The sequence below is a fragment of the Egretta garzetta genome, unplaced genomic scaffold, assembly GCF_000687185.1.
Source record: "Egretta garzetta isolate BGI_Z169 unplaced genomic scaffold, ASM68718v1 scaffold561, whole genome shotgun sequence".
Classification (NCBI taxonomy): domain Eukaryota; kingdom Metazoa; phylum Chordata; class Aves; order Pelecaniformes; family Ardeidae; genus Egretta; species Egretta garzetta.
The window spans coordinates 664766-681824 of NW_009258760.1; the positions used below are offsets into that span (position 1 = coordinate 664766).

Genomic DNA, 17059 nt, shown 5'->3' on the forward strand with positions numbered 1-17059 from the left:
GAAAGAGGGCATGCAGTAAAGGAAGCTTATGGGATGCAAGTGTGTATGTTTGACTCGGGCCTGACTGGTGTCCGTATGTGCACTCGTAACCTGTTCTGGAAAAAAGGGGCATGTTTGTGAGAAGGATTTTCGCTCCAGTCTTTGCCTTGCAGCACGTACCTTAAGGACACTGCTCCATGAACCATATCCAGGCATCGGTGAATACGAAATGTTGGGAATGCCTGTATTCACCTTTTCACCAAATAAACACCGCTTTAAGTTGCAAATTACAAAAATTCCGGTTTCTTTTGTGTGTATGGGGTCCCTGCTTTGATTTTAACATGGTGAAGGCCTGTGGTTTTATTTTCTGCCTTTCCTTTTTTGTTTTAAAAGTAGACCTGTGTTTGCCTCATTACAGAAGGGACCTTTGTTACCTTTGATGTAAAACAGGGTTTCAAAGCGCCAAAATTTTCTTCTGAGACTTATTCCCAGTCTTCCCACCTACCAAAGGCTGCCTTTGTGCGATGTGATGCATAGCTCTGCTTCCCTCTGAAGATAATATGTTAGGATGAATATTGAATTATTTATGTTCATAGGGACCAACCACACTTACCCAAATGCCCGTGGTAAAGATTCTGAAAGGGCATTCTAAAGATTCTAAAACCCATCCCAGCAGATTCATATCGTCTTGTTAAACGAGTAAGGGTTTAACGTGGTTCTTATTAGCTTGTCAAACCACAGTGGCTGTGTTTACATGAAAAACTTATGTTCTCTTGCCTTGCATCCACATGTGAACATATTTGGCTTACATAAAACCTGAGCTCACTAGGCCTCTTGGAGCATTTAGCGGGAGCACCAGACCAGACTTGTAGCATTCCACGTCGTTTGTGAACATAAGATAAAGCCAATTTCAAGATCTGAGCAAGAATGCCCCTTAATCATGCTGCGTACACATGGAAGTCAATGTCAGAAGCCAGATGTATGAAAGAAAAACGTTTTACTCTTCTAACTTTCTGCCTCCCTCGGGCGTTCTTATCGATGACCCAAATGCTCAACTTCATATCGAGAAGTTTTCCAGCATGTTGCACTCATTTCATTTCTGAAATTTTTCTGCAAGATTTCTTACCCTTTCAGTACTTTGCATTTCTCGTTCTTCATGTAAGCTAATCAAATGTGATGCTGGTGATGCAGGGGACAGGATGTTTCTTACACTAAATGTTTCTACAGATAGAAGAGATCCACAAATGAGGATTATTGTCTGGCCTGAGGAGAACGGAAAAATTTTCAGCATGTGGGAGAAGTCTACAACACAGCACTATTTTAGCACAGAGGCGAAAAAATAGCGTGCTTACAAAATGACTGTGTCACTGGTAGTGTTAGGCGTTAAGCAATATCAGGAGAAGATTAACAATAAGAGATAATTACCGTAATTTGACTACAAGATTAGGGAACATAAATAAAACAAGGAACAGTATAAGCAAGTGCAATCATAAAACGGAAAAGGCTCCAAGTTACAGGAAATCACTGTTGTTGTTCTGAAAAAGGTGAGAACAGTAGGCAAGGAAGGCAATGGAGTCGTACAGTTTTTTGAGACTCATTTTTCTGCTTCATGATAAAGACACTTCTGGTTAGCCGGGCTTAGTACGCGTACTAGAAAATTACTTGCCGTGTGAACAGTCATAATACAGTGAGCTCGGTGTTATTGAATGCCTGCTGGAAGACTGAAAAGAAATTGTGGGTATATAGCACATGTGCTTGTAAATGTAAACGATATCTTCTTAGAACAGTTATTTATTTATGTTATCCACTTTATGGGTGGGAGATAAGAGAAGATTCACACGGCTTTGTGTTAAATATTCTGTTCAAGTGGGACTGTTTGGGAGATCTCCATCACTAAAGCAGAGTGGATTATAAAAGAGCAGATGAGTATCATGAACGACGACAAGCACTACGTGGCATACTACTCAGGCTTCAGTGCAGAGGCATTTCCAGTGACTCTCACCATAATAAATAAATCCTCAATCTTTTCATTAATTTATTGAGTCCTACTGTTTCAGAGGAGAATACTGCTCACACGTACCAGTGTTCCAGTTTTCTTTTTCTTGTTTATGCAAAAGTTTGATTCCTAGCTCCTGTCTTCACACTATGTGTAAGCTGGTTTTAGTTTCTTTGAGACAGCACTTCAAGTCAATAGATTTTTCCCTTGAAGCAAAAGAGCCAATGCCCAGTATTTTTTTTTACTTGCTCCTTAGAAAGCCGTCAATATATTCACAGTTAAGGTGGTTATAAATATATCTGCAAAACAGGTGTAATGCCATTAAAATACATTTCTGAAGAACAGGAAATAGAAAAGTAAAATTTCAGCTAACAGACTCAACTTTTCCTTCTAGATAGTCCATGTGAAGGAGAAATGGGAATAGCCCATCATTTTAAACAAGTTCCCGGTTTTGTGTTGGCATCTCAAATCAGTGTAGGATGAAAAAGTGTTGTAATTAGGTCACAATTCAATCTCTTCAGCCAAAATCTTGTTCTGTCTTAGTTGTGACAAGTCTCCAGCCTCTTTCATGCTTGCTCTTCTTCCTGAGATCCACACAGAAGACACTTGCAGTAGGTTAGGCTACATAGTCTTTTTCCTGGCATCTTGAATCATTTCTTTAATCTTCATGTACTGCTTTTTTAACTTATTTGGAAGTAAAAACAAAATAGGACTGCATAGTGTTCTCTTCCCCCCCCCCCCCCCACTCCGCACGCTCTCGCTCTTCTTCTTTGACTTTTCTTCACTTCTCATTCAGATTTCTCTTAATTTGCTGCCAAGATTCATTTGAAATAGGCAAAATGCTTTGGAAATATATATTTCTCCATGGTAAGTGTTTAAGTCCTTGTTTAACTCCTTGCTGCAGCTTGTGCCCTTCCTCGCCTGTCATTCAGTCCCCACTTTTCAGTTCCTCTCTGTGTTGTGGAGTGTGAAATACTGGACTGTGCAAGTTCTTTGGGACAGGAACCATGCCCTTCTGTTTGAACTATGAGGCATCCAGCAACTTGTTCAGGTCTTCTTAGAACTATTTTCCTTATATAATACTGTGCTGATGGAGAATTAATATTAGTAACTAACGCATTTTTTGGAGGGGAAAAAAAAATCTACTTTTCTGAGATCATAAAAAGTGTCTTTAAATTCAGTTTTTATGTCATTTGTTATAGATTTGTCATTATTATTTGCAACCTTTCCAAAACCAAACTGGCTTGAATGACTGAACATGTTAAATTTTTAATACACCTTGCTATTGGTTTTTTTGGTGTAAAAATTAAGGAGGGAGGTTAAACATAGTAAGTTGCAACACAGCACTCTTTCAGAATTGTTGAGCCTTACAAGAGAGAATCATGCTCTTTGTAGCCTATGGAACATTTCATACTCTCTTTTTGAACCTGTTTGTACTGTGTTATGAAAAAATAATTCTGTCTGTTGAGCATGAGGGGTTTTTTAATACTTTCAATCAGTTTGAAATATATTGCTTTTATACTTGTCACTTTGATTTTATATTGTCAGAATGAGTAAGTGATCAAAATTTGTGCAATGTGCAGTGTTACAGAGTGGTCTTGTTGATGCTGGTTAAGTTAACTGTATTTCAAAGCTCTGCACACATTGAAGCCTTGCTGATAATTTCTGTTGCACTCGCTTGAACCTTCCCTGAAGCTTGTGCCTTGAGGTGTGATGGAGTTCCCAGAGGGCAGCCGATTCTGCTGGACTGCCTGCCTGCCCAGGGTGTCCACTGTAAACTTCGGATTTATTTATAAAAGTGGCTCCCCTTACCCAGAGAAGAAAGCAGTGTGGTGACTGTTGTAGGTAGAGTGCTCATATACCACATGCTACCACTGTGTAACATGAAGCGTCCGATCAGCTGCATAATAAATGTTATCCTCGTGTCATTTTGTTTCTTCAGAGAATGCAAGGCCTGAGGAGGATGGAGGGGTCCCTTTCCCATAGCTGGCAACCCAGGTCTTCACTCGTTCAACACGTCAGTGGAAACCTTTTAGTCCTCTTTATGCAGAACCTTTCTGCATGTAAGGACCTCTTAAGCAAAGGAAAAATCCCTTCAGTCCCGATTTATCTGATACAGAGGAAATACTAGCATTTTCAGACTTTTATAATATCAAGTAGCAATAAGAAAAGCTTTATACTCCAAGAGTATCTGGGGTTTTTTTTTTTCCTTCCAGCTCTGAGTCTGGCCAGGGAAGGGAAGAAAAGAAATGTAATTTAATTTAATTATCGTGCTAGCTGTCTATTTGTCTCATACTTCTTGGTTTTTTTTTTTCCTCAAGGAAGAGCAGAATCCTGGGGACAGAGCTCCTATCCCATAAATCTTTCAGTATTGGATGACCCGAGCTATGGTTTGTTTGTATGTAAGGCTGTTAGGATAAAGTCTGCTAGAACCCAGAATCTATACAGTTAATGTAAATTTTTCATTGGTATAACCACATTGTCTAAATTACAGAAAACTGGGGGGTTTTGACAGTTTTCCTGCAGCAGAATACAGAAGCTGGAATAACCCAAACAAAACAGTATTCATTAGCACTTACGGATGACTTCATCCCACAGCTTTTATACTATTCTATGGATGTTATTAAACTTCAGTGTCCTTCATTACAAGCATCTGGACATTATAGGTGGGCAGAGAAGCAGACTGGTTGCAGTAACTTGCTAGAACATATAAAGTCAGCAAAACAGTTGCAAATAAAGCTCAGCAAGTCTGACTTGCAGTTTTCTGCACAGCCTGTGAAAATAAACTACATATTGGTTTTAGTATTTGCTTTTTACAGTGATTATTTCATATTTTTTCCAGTCACTAGTCAGGAGGAGCTCGAGGTATTTACCCTGAACCTCTAGTAGGTTAAGAAAAAAAAGATAATATTATCCTTTCAGCTCTAATGGACAGATTTTTAGTCTGAGTTTTACCAGGATTCTTTCTTCAAGTAAGTAGACTTGGCATAGTTTTCCTCTAGGTCTATTTGTATTTTTTTCTGCACACTCAACAATGTGGATACCTCAGATTATATCTGTTAGCTGAAAACATACGTTTCTGTATTACCAATGTCAAAGTAGAAATAAGTATAAGTGAAAATTATTCCATTAAAAATAGGATGGGAACTTTTTTGGGAGCACACTTTACCTTGCAGTAGATTTGAGTGGACAAGCAATATGTTAATTATGTTTGCTTTGAATGGAATATTACTAGAAAGGAGAGAAAACACCATCAAAAACCTAGACAAACCAATTTTTCAGTTAACAGGAGTAATGTTCTGTTATTTTACTGTTAAGCTCTGTATTGCTGACTGAAGCACTAGCCCAAGGCTTCTGCCAAGCACCATGTTGTTCATGTGATAGAGAGGATTTGGTTATGGTCAAGCAAGTCTGAAAAATGGTAAACTGACAGCAAATCTGGGATCATGGTTGGTGTAAGGCAGCTTTTGTGGTCACGTGCTTTTATTTGATGTGGTACCTCGTGTCTCCTGTGCCAAATGGTGTAATGCACTAAAGTGATGAAACTGCAAAAGAAAAAAAAAGTCAACTATTTACTTCAGCAACAAAGGAGAAGGAGAACGGGGAAGGAGATCAAAGCCCATAACATGAGTCTCAAAACAGGAAAAAAGAGCAAAAAGAAGGGAATTTCTTTCCACATGCTTCAGGCTACTCTTGCTTATAGCTGTCACGAGTAATAAACCCTTTAAATGCTTGTGTAGGTCTGCAACGTGCTTCAGTTTCAAAATAAGGCAGGTGAAATCTTACAGAGATTTGTCTCATACTTCTTGGTTTTTTTTTTTCCTCAAGGAAGAGCAGAATCCTGGGGACAGAGCTCCTATCCCATAAATCTTTCAGTATTGGATGACCCGAGCTATGGTTTGTTTGTATGTAAGGCTGTTAGGATAAAGTCTGCTAGAACCCAGAATCTATACAGTTAATGTAAATTTTTCATTGGTATAACCACATTGTCTAAATTACAGAAAACTGGGGGGTTTTGACAGTTTTCCTGCAGCAGAATACAGAAGCTGGAATAACCCAAACAAAACAGTATTCATTAGCACTTACGGATGACTTCATCCCACAGCTTTTATACTATTCTATGGATGTTATTAAACTTCAGTGTCCTTCATTACAAGCATCTGGACATTATAGGTGGGCAGAGAAGCAGACTGGTTGCAGTAACTTGCTAGAACATATAAAGTCAGCAAAAGAGTTGCAAATAAAGCTCAGCAAGTCTGACTTGCAGTTTTCTGCACAGCCTGTGAAAATAAACTACATATTGGTTTTAGTATTTGCTTTTTACAGTGATTATTTCATATTTTTTCCAGTCACTAGTCAGGAGGAGCTCGAGGTATTTACCCTGAACCTCTAGTAGGTTAAGAAAAAAAAGATAATATTATCCTTTCAGCTCTAATGGACAGATTTTTAGTCTGAGTTTTACCAGGATTCTTTCTTCAAGTAAGTAGACTTGGCATAGTTTTCCTCTAGGTCTATTTGTATTTTTTTCTGCACACTCAACAATGTGGATACCTCAGATTATATCTGTTAGCTGAAAACATACGTTTCTGTATTACCAATGTCAAAGTAGAAATAAGTATAAGTGAAAATTATTCCATTAAAAATAGGATGGGAACTTTTTTGGGAGCACACTTTACCTTGCAGTAGATTTGAGTGGACAAGCAATATGTTAATTATGTTTGCTTTGAATGGAATATTACTAGAAAGGAGAGAAAACACCATCAAAAACCTAGACAAACCAATTTTTCAGTAACAGGAGTAATGTTCTGTTATTTTACTGTTAAGCTCTGTATTGCTGACTGAAGCACTAGCCCAAGGCTTCTGCCAAGCACCATGTTGTTCATGTGATAGAGAGGATTTGGTTATGGTCAAGCAAGTCTGAAAAATGGTAAACTGACAGCAAATCTGGGATCATGGTTGGTGTAAGGCAGCTTTTGTGGTCACGTGCTTTTATTTGATGTGGTACCTCGTGTCTCCTGTGCCAAATGGTGTAATGCACTAAAGTGATGAAACTGCAAAAGAAAAAAAAAGTCAACTATTTACTTCAGCAACAAAGGAGAAGGAGAACGGGGAAGGAGATCAAAGCCCATAACATGAGTCTCAAAACAGGAAAAAAGAGCAAAAAGAAGGGAATTTCTTTCCACATGCTTCAGGCTACTTTTGCTTATAGCTGTCACGAGTAATAAACCCTTTAAATGCTTGTGTAGGTCTGCAACGTGCTTCAGTTTCAAAATAAGGCAGGTGAAATCTTACAGAGGGTTAGGAAGGGTATACCCTGGTAAAAGCAAGGGCTATAGCCTATAAAATCTAAAGTATACTTTCCATCACTAGTACGTAGATTTGAACATGTTTTAACACTGGCCACACTGAGAGAAAAGCTCTTAGTTATTTTAAACTGGTATAAAAAGTCTTTCCTTGAAGAGGCAAGTTTTTTGTTTATTTACATTTTCAAAGCTGGACGAATTTCAACTGTGTAGTTCACGATCAGCAAAATCGTCATTTCCGTATTTTATGTGGGTTTTGTGGAAAGAATACATTGGATTAGGAACACTGTTAGAGTGCGATTGGTATTATGTACCACTTTCTTTTGGTATAAAGCTCTTTAATGCTACATTCACATTGTATTCAGGGATAAGGATGATTCTTCTTATGGTGCTGGAACCTCCTTCCCAAATACACGTTTTTTACTCTTTCCTTCCTTGGAGCAAAAATAACAAATAACTGACATTGTTCAAGGTACCTCCTTGTAAAAGCATGACACTTTTCCACAGAAGTTCTTTTCTTTGTGATGCTTCTTTCAGAGAAAAGCTTATGCAATTTTGGGAGGTGGGGAATGGTGACAGGTAAAAGCAAAATACAGAGAGAGAGCAAAATATAGACATAGTACTAAGTGTGTACGGGTGCTTAACTGTGGTACCATAACCTGTGTTAGCACATAACTTTATAAACTGTGATGTTTTTATTCTTGCGGGACCCTGCAAGGTGTAGGGGGTAGTCTGAAATAATCTTCACTTTTCCAACTCGGCTCACAAGTCTCCCAGCAATCTAGACAAACCTGCATTTTTCTGCTCAGAGAAAGGGGGAAGCAAAATGAATTGCAGGTAAGAGGTGGGATGAATGAAAGGAGTTTAGGGGAACTAGGCAGGCTCAGGGGAGCATGAGGAGAGTTGTAGGAAAGGTGATAGGGTAGGGATGGGAGAAGGAGCATCTTCCTTCGTGCCTCTAAGTCTGCCTTTGCCTAACCACCCAGTCTTCTGAGCTTGGGATTTGGAAGCACCCTTCTTCTCTGGTGAAGTGGTGTTTTAAGGAGGGGGAAATAACTGGTTCTTTACACATTAATACTCAAGAACAAAACCAGTCACTTCTGTAAACCTGTGAATTAATGTTATGGCTTTTTTTTTCTAAGGATCATTTCTTGAGAAAGACATTTTAATGTACTTACAAGCTATCGAGAAAAGGGAAAGACTTTTGCATTTTGTATGCAGGCCTGAATAAATAGATCCATTGAGAGACAGAGCAAGTCACTCGGAATGCACCGGTCAACAGCAGAAATGTAAACATACTCCAGCTACGCTCCCTGCACTTGTATTTCAGCGTGTTGCAGAACAAAACTGCTATTAATGCAGGCTGACTGCTGCTCTTGTTGAATTCAGTAGCGAATTCCTCACAAAAAACAGTTTAATTCACAGACTGTGGATCAGAACCACACTCTGGAAACCCAGGAAGGCAGGAACTTGCCACAAAGGAGTCTCCGGTCCATCTTAAAATGAGGTATATGAAGTTGATTTGCAGAGCTGAGCAGGTTTAGAGTAACAGCAAGCAAATAAAATGCTGAAGCCAACAGATCTTTGTCTCTGTGTTCTGACGTGTTCGTGCAACCTTATCTCATAGATAGGTAGATCTACCATGTATTTATCTTCATCCGGTACCAGTCCTAATGAAATAGCATCCACTAAGACTGTTGCTCCATGTTCAAATAAGTGTTCAAATTGAGATACTTACAGAAAGCCACTATCAGAATCTGTTAGAGTCTTACCCTTTAAGAAGTAGCAGGTTAAATCAAATCTGTACAAATCAAACACCATTCTGTTGGTTGTGCTGAAACTAGACTTAACTCTGGCAGCTGTAGGGGAGCAATATTAATTAGTTTGTGTTTAAAAACAAAATAATTTCATCATATCTCTTGACCTTTTTTTCTTTGTTTTTTTTGTTGTCTTGATAAAACAAATGTCACCAAACCTGATAATGTAATTTTATAGTTGTTTTCATTCCTGAGTATAAAAATGTGTTTTATTTGTGAGGGCATATAACAATGATACCAAGGAGGAGAGCTTTAATCGCAGAGGTACATAAGATCTGTGCTCCAAGAGGCTCAGCTATCTGGAAAGCAGGTCTGATGTGCAGGAATCTTTAACTTGTGCTGGTAAAATCTCTTGGCAAATAGAATGTCCTTGACTATAAAAGGCTTCTTATGGCATTTTTTGACTTAGGCATTTTCTTTTGATTGGACTTTGAGGGACCTCAAAAAGCAGCATTAGGTACTGAGCTGCATGCTGAAATTCCCTTGCCTAATTTTCTCCATTTTACATGTTTCCTTGCACCTTTTACAGGTCCTTCTTAATTTGACGTTGAGTAAGGCACTTCTTTCTTCAGCTGTAGGTTTATTATAAGGTCAAAGGAATTATTATAGCCTCTTGCCCTGTCTGATGATTGTGAGGTACTGCAAATATGTTCCTTTGCCATGACAGAGACATAGTACAGCATAGGCAAATTAAACTCTGAGCAGTAGCTTCCTTACGTGCTTAAAAATAAAAGATAAATATCAGTTTCATAAGGCAGATGAACCTTAATTGCTGAATGTTTATAGAAAGTTTTGAGATGGTCAGAGGCAAAGTCCCATGCAAATGCGGTATTTTATTAAAATATTTAATAAGCAGATTCTCTGACCCAATAGAGGGAACAAAGATGCCTGTCCACTCTTAATTTTCCCTACCCATAATTATTTCTACAGAGCATAAATTACATATTATACAGCTTTATTCTGTTTTCAGAGGATAATTATACTAGAAATTCCAGCCTTCTTTCTGTGGAGGGGCCTCTTTCTCAGAAACCACACCTTGTAGCAGTCTGTTTTTCATTTGAGAGGGTTGAATTTCCATTTATGTCAACAAGTTTTTATGGACTGACTACTTTCAAAAGATGGATACAGGTAAAATGGGAAGCCCTTATTCACAAATCATAATAATTCAGTCTGGAAGATGTATTGAAAGCTGATGATATAGGACTGGAAGTTTTTTTGCATGTGAAATCTGTTAGAGATTACTCCTAATTTCATGCCTGCTATTGTAACTGAGAGGAGCCTGTAATTCCTGTTGTAGTCATCTGAGCGTCTCCAGTGGTATCTCCATGCTGAGGGGCAACTTGGACTTGGTTGCAAATGAGGCAAGGCAGGATGAAAACTGGACAGTACCATTTGCTCTGTGTATGAGATTGCAGGCTTTTATGGATATATTTACATAAGCATTTAAGGAGTTTAATAAACTGAAAGCCAGGGTCTTAAAACAAGGTTCACAACCGACTTGTAACATCCCAGGAAGGACAAGTCTTTCATTCTCCAACATTAAAGACTGATGGACCCAATAAACTTTCAATTTCCTAAGAGCAAGCTACTCTTTCAGAAATGTTCCAATTCAGTAATAATCTAATAGTCACGCTTCACTGTTTTTAACATCCACAAGTAGCAAAATTATATTCCTGTGTGAGTAATTTTAGTAAGGGGGTAGCAGCAAGGAAACAGAATTCTGTTAAAAAAAAAAAAATCCTGTTCAAGTCTTACTTCTGCTGGAAAAGTTTGTTTGTTTTTTTTTATGTAGCTGTGGTGTACTCAAGACTTTTTTTTTTTCGTCGTTGCATATGCAAAATCCAGACCTGCAGAACTGTTCCATGTGCAGATTTCCATATACCTCATTATGAGGTTGGGGTTTTTTGATTTATGTAGGCTCTGTTCCTTCAAAGGGATGTACGACTGTAGGCCTTTATACCTACCAAAGTGATAGCTTATCAAGTACTGAGGAAAATACAAGGGCAGGTCCTGCTGGAGAATAAGAGCCTTATTTTGCAAAGAACCTTCTTTCCAGCCAGTGTAATCTTTCATGGAAACAACATGTAAAGAGGAGGCCACAACGTAACTTAGCTTTTGCAGCTTTTTAATCGTACCCAACAAGGTTCCGGATGTTTAATGAATGGTGTAAGCCACAGTGCGTAATGCAAATTCATGTCCATTTTGATTGGTAGAAGACTATAAAAAATATTTGGGTCAGTACTGCTAAAAGAAGGTCGTGTGGACTTTAGCTGGTTGTTGCCTTATACAACCTGATTTAAATAAAAAGTGCTAGATCTTTCCACACCAAAGAAGCTATTGTCCTTGGCAGTAGCAGCCGTGCTTCAGTCTTCCGTCCTATGATAAAGGCAATTGATTAAGGTGCCTAAATACATCCCTGAAGTTATCTTATTTCTGTGGATTCCTGCCATTCAAATTTCCAGTCTGTGCATGGACAAAGTTAATATCTTTGTTTGTATTATTTCCTTCTACAGATGAACAAAATCATAGAATCAGGGAATATAATCGTAAAACAATGTAGACTGGAGAGAACCTCTGGAGGTTATCTGGCCAAGCCCCTCCTCAGAGCAGGGCCAGCTTAGATCAGCATGCTCATGGCAGTTGTTCAGCTGAGCTTTGAGCACCTCCAAGGACAGAGATTCCCCAGCCCCTGTGGGCCTGTCTTCCAGTATTTGATTACTCTAATTGTGAAAATGTTTTTCCTCACAGCTAACCAGAACTTCCTTTGTTGCAACATGTCTGCATTGCCTTTCATCCTGTTATTGTGCACTTTGGAGAAGACTCTGGCTCCTTCTCTATATTTTTCCATTAGATGATTGAAGGCATCAATATGCCTTTCAATAACAATATGCCTTCACATCCCCTCTTCAATATCGCCCCTGCCCGGTGTTCTCTTAAGATTGAACAAACCCATTTCTTTCAACATCCCCCCTTACATCATGTACCCAATAATCTTTCTGGCCCACTGCCCCCTTGATCTAGTAGGTTAACATCTTTGTTGTCCTGGGAGCCCCAAAACTGGAGTAGGTGGCATGATTGACATTTGTATTTGGACATCTATTATTCCTCAGTCCAAATTATTTTGCTTAGTCTTAGCTGGTTTGACTGAAGGTAGCTTTTTGAACAATTCAAGACTCAAAGTCCTCTCATCCTGCAATAACAAGATATCTTAACTACAGTGCTCCACGTCTTATTAATAAGGGCTAAGAAACAGAACTGTTTACAACGAAAAAGCTATTCCCTGAGAGAATGCTTTGCATTAGCGATACTCTTGATTAAAGTAGTTTCATTACAGTGGGTCATGGTATAACCTGTTTTTGTATCTGTACCTGGTACAGAATCGTAGAATCGTGTAGGTTGGAAAAGACCTTTAAGCTTATCAAGTCCAACCATTAACCTAATACTGCCAAGTCCACCACTAAACCATGTCCCTAAGCACCATATCTAGACGTTTTTTAAATACCTCCAGGGATACGGGAACGCAACCGCTTCCCTGGGCAGCCTGTTCCAATGCTTGACAACCCCTTTGGTGAAGAAATTTTTCCTATTGTCTAATCTAAACCTGACCTGGCGCAAATAGAATCATAATAGTATCACTCTACTTTCTTTTATCACCACAGCATAAAATACACTGCCTCATCATGGCCCTCTGACTTAAAGCATAAGGAAAGAGTACAGTTTAGGAATCATTTTCAAATCCCAGGGACTGTATGTGTAATGTACTGTTAAATTAACTTCTTCTCAGTGCGCTTGGAGGATCATCTGCCCTTCACATCCCAGCCTTTCCTGGTGGAGGTTGTCTTATTGACTATGTACCCCAAGTATGCCAGCTGCTAACAAACAAGGTAAGTTAGTAAAGAGAACTCAATTTTCCTTTCCCTTATGTGCTCTACTGTATTGCAGTAACACACTATAGCATTTCCATAGACACAGTTTTTCTTCTGTCCAAGCAGGGCATACTTGAGGTAAACTACACAAAGAATACCTTCGGGTAAGAGTAGAACACCTATGTGGGGCATTGAATGTAATGACTCTTTTAGGTGAACAAATGTTTTTGAGTCAGATCCTGGAGTGGATTTTTCTTACCGTGACATGATATGATTTAGGATAAAATGTTATTGTATCATACAATGCTGCATCGTAGCATACTGTTTGGCTAGTAAATACAAATGTGTAGTTTGCATATTATTTTTCCAGTTGGAAGATATCTAAGTTCTCATACTGTAGTCATCATTGTAGGTTTTGAGTACTTCCAATGATTTTCTTCTCAGGTGTTTCATCCAGATGAACTGAAACAGCAGTCTACTTGGATGTTTATACAGTAATAGCTACTTAAGGTTGCTGAAAAGGTTGTGTTCTGGTTAGCTTACTGTTTAAACAAAAACGAGTGAGTGTAGTATGTTGAAAGCTTCTCCATCATTGATGTGTAATTTTCAAAAGAAAGCTTAGGGGCCAACATCTAGGAATCTGCCTATTACAGACCTCCTATTTCTATTTGTATATTATTTTTACCTTCATTTGTCCAAATGAGGAAAATAATTTTCTCTTTTAGAAAAAGTTCTTCAAAATGTGTTTCCATAATTACATTGGAATCTATCTTTAGAGTTGTTTTTGTTGTGGTTTTCTGTTAAAATTACTTTCTGTTTTTAAAATCTGCAAGTACACAGGACTGTTTTTATCCTTTCTTAAACAAAGTCCCTTAAGCAAACTTATCATATGTTTTCCTTTTCCAAAATAACATTTCAGATCCCACACAAAGCTTTCAAAATAATCGTAGTTTTTTATAAAATGAAATAAGTCTCAATTTATAAATAGAATTTAACTTTAAGGGGTACAAAATAGCTCTCAGCAATGATTGTATCAAGGCTTTTTCAAAAAATTTAGGAAAGCATTTGCCAGCCAAGTATTCTAGTATTACCATAGCCAAGAAAAATATTCTTCCTGTTCTTTTCGTGTTCAGTGGGGAAAAAACGGCTTTTAAAATGTTAGTTTGCATTCTGGAAGGCAAAGGGATTTACATAGGGAGTCACATATGGAACCGTACCATACGTACTTGAAGTAACCAGTTGTAAACCAGATGCTCTTGCAGCCTGACAACACGCCGCATTGTTTCTGTTATGGGTCAAACCCTGTTCACACTGTTCTGCTAAGTAATCCCATTCAAATCAGTCAGAAAACATACATGGTGAGAGGAGAATTTTGCCTTAAGTCTTCCAAGTTTAGCATTGTTGGATTTTGTCTGTGCCAGGATGGAAGTCTTTCAAAACCCAGAATGCCTCAGAAATTGGTGCTCGTAGTTGAGTAGGTGGCTCCCTGAGTCAGCATGAAACCACTGAGAGAGCTTAGTGTTAAGAAGATTTTGTTGGAGGTGCAGTCTTCAGAAAACACCCAAGATCAGTTGTGAAATTATTTTTTTTTTCTTTTAGAACCAGAATGTTATTTTGGCACTCAACCAAGTGTCAGTTCAGGTAATTTTGATTTGTCTATCGTGGCTTCCTGTGCAAACTTCAGCAAGGCAAGGTCACACATTTCTTCACTTGTGTAGTTAAACAGCGCTTCAGTATATTGTGAAATACTAAGTTTCACTTAGAAGTGAGCGAAGAGATTTCCTTACAAGATTTTCAGTGTACAAGATCCACTGTTTGTTTTAAAGGCGTTTTAGGATTCTTTAGGGAAATCATGCAAGCTATATTCAGTAGGATTCAGAACTACTACCATGTCAATCGTAAATCTTCCTTAACAAGGAATATGTGACAAATTGGGAGCATTGGCTTTTTTTTATCTTTCTATAGCTTTGGATTTGTTTCTTTCTTTTTTTAAGGTACAATATGTTATTCAGGGATATCATAAGAGAAGAGAATATATCGCAGCTTTCCTGAGTCACTTTGGAACGTAAGTTTTCTTTTGATGCATTATTTTCTGTAGCATGGGGGAAAGTGTTGGTTTCTGCACATGGTCTTTGGTCGTGTGACTGCTGTCCACTGGAGAAGATGAAATCTGGTCACTTTTCACAGGATGATGTATATAGATTTTCTCTCTCTAGCAGTACTGGAATGAAGTTCAGCGTTACTTCACTTCTGTGCCAGTTGTCAATCTGATTTTGCTAGAAAATATCATTACGGGAAAAGGACGGTAGGGATTTTCTCCTCATGCAAAAGAAATGTGCTTATTTCTGAATAAATGACTGGAGGGGTCTTACAGTAATAGGCAGTGACTGAGGTGGGAGGACAGGGAAGTGGTACGGTTCCAAGCCTTGCAGGAGCCAGAAACCACTGCTCTGCATAAAGGCGGGACCGGGAGACCAGCTGCTCCCACTACCAAGCGGTATCTTGTCTCTCTTGAGAAACAGGGCTGTCGGCTCATGTTGAATTCCTGCAATTCAAAGGTCCATGGCCTGGCATGATGACACATCAGCTTCACAAATCAATTAAACAGGTGTTCCTTGGCACTGTGAAGGGTAGGCACTTTTGGTTTCCCACCTAAACGCTGGCTGGAGCAAGAGTCCAGGAGCCGATGTGACGGCAATTGCCTGACCAGCAGTGCTTTACTGCACTGGCAGGAGGGGGTTTCTGCTTCCGAGTGGTGATGCCAAATGACATGGATATTCGGGAGCCCTTCAAATCTCCCGCCTCTCAAGTGAGGGTAGGAAGATGGGTGGCTTCTAGCATGCACCCGAATTTTATGCAACTGTAGATAGATAACAATGACTTGAACTGGATACATGAGTAGATAGAGAATCAATGCAAGCTCAATCCTTATGAAAACAAGATACTTCTTTTTCTTCTGAGAAAACGGCAGTATAGAAATGGCCCAGGTGTGCCTGTGATTTTATTTCACTTGTGAAGTGGTTCATGAGTTCTGATACTGCTGGAGACTTTTAGAGAACACTAATTCCTGATGGCTGAAACTTTAATCCATCTACTGAACAAGTTTTCTGTGTTTAATTTTTTGTACGCTCTTGTGCTTTGCTTTTTTTATATGCAATCTTTTGAATTTTCAAATTTAAACTCTTCTCAGGCTGCACATTTTCAGTTTTACCCTGTCAATTACTACAGAGTTAATAAATTATCTTAATCCAAGTAGCAAAGAGGGAATTTGTGTGTGTACAGTTTTTATCAGTTTAGTGCTGCAGGTACATTAGCAGGTCTGCTTTCGTTCTAAAGTGTATTTATGTAAACGGAATATGGCCTTTCTTCGGGTAAGAAACTCCAATACCACAGCATAAATAAGAAGATTATTAAGATTAAAAGTTTCATCTAATTTTCATTTAGCTAGAAAATTGTAACTGTTAATACATAAAGCAAATACTGGAAGTTTCTGAACAAACAAACTAAAAAGCCAATCCCTGTAATACAGAATTTACATATTTGTTGTTCAGTATTAGAATGAATGGTACGTAAAAATTGTACTCATTTTTTTGTATTTTTGTTGATAGTGGTGTGGTGGAATATGATGCAGAAGGCTTCACAAAGCTTACTCTGTTGCTGATGTGGAAAGATTTTTGCTTCCTTGTTCACAGTGAGTAACGCTTTGCCTTGGGCATAAATGTCTATCCTCTTGAAGATACAAGTTCAAAAGGGAAAAAATACAATCACAGGAATCAATTTAAAAGTTTTAGCTGTTTTCATCCAGTGCTTAATGTATTTTTGATGTGACCATGACACTTTGAAAACACTAAATCCTGATTGTATTTGGAGAAGGGCAGAGGATCCCCATTGATAGTGTACTGCCTGCTTTACAGAACACCAGAAGCATTGTGGGAAGGTTTTCTGGTAATTTGACTCAAGATTAAGTTCACAGTTGGAACTCATCCTTTCAAAAGCATCAGTAATGAGGACCAATACTATACATAACCTGGGAATACCTAAAATCCTGTATAATTGTTAAGAATTACAACATTGATAGTGATAGTAAAGACATTTAGT

General features: G+C 38.5%; 1 protein-coding gene across 2 annotated transcripts in view; it reads left to right on the plus strand.

Annotated features, from left to right (window-relative positions):
- Positions 1–17059, plus strand: part of BABAM2 (BRISC and BRCA1 A complex member 2) — a 177192-nt gene that overhangs the window by 120535 nt on the left and 39598 nt on the right. For both annotated transcript variants that reach the window (XM_009649301.2, XM_035889019.1), the window contains exons 8-10: positions 12880–12979; positions 14956–15026; positions 16570–16652. In XM_009649301.2, coding sequence (XP_009647596.1) covers positions 12880–12979; positions 14956–15026; positions 16570–16652 — 254 coding nt within the window. The remainder of the gene's footprint in view (positions 1–12879; positions 12980–14955; positions 15027–16569; positions 16653–17059) is intronic.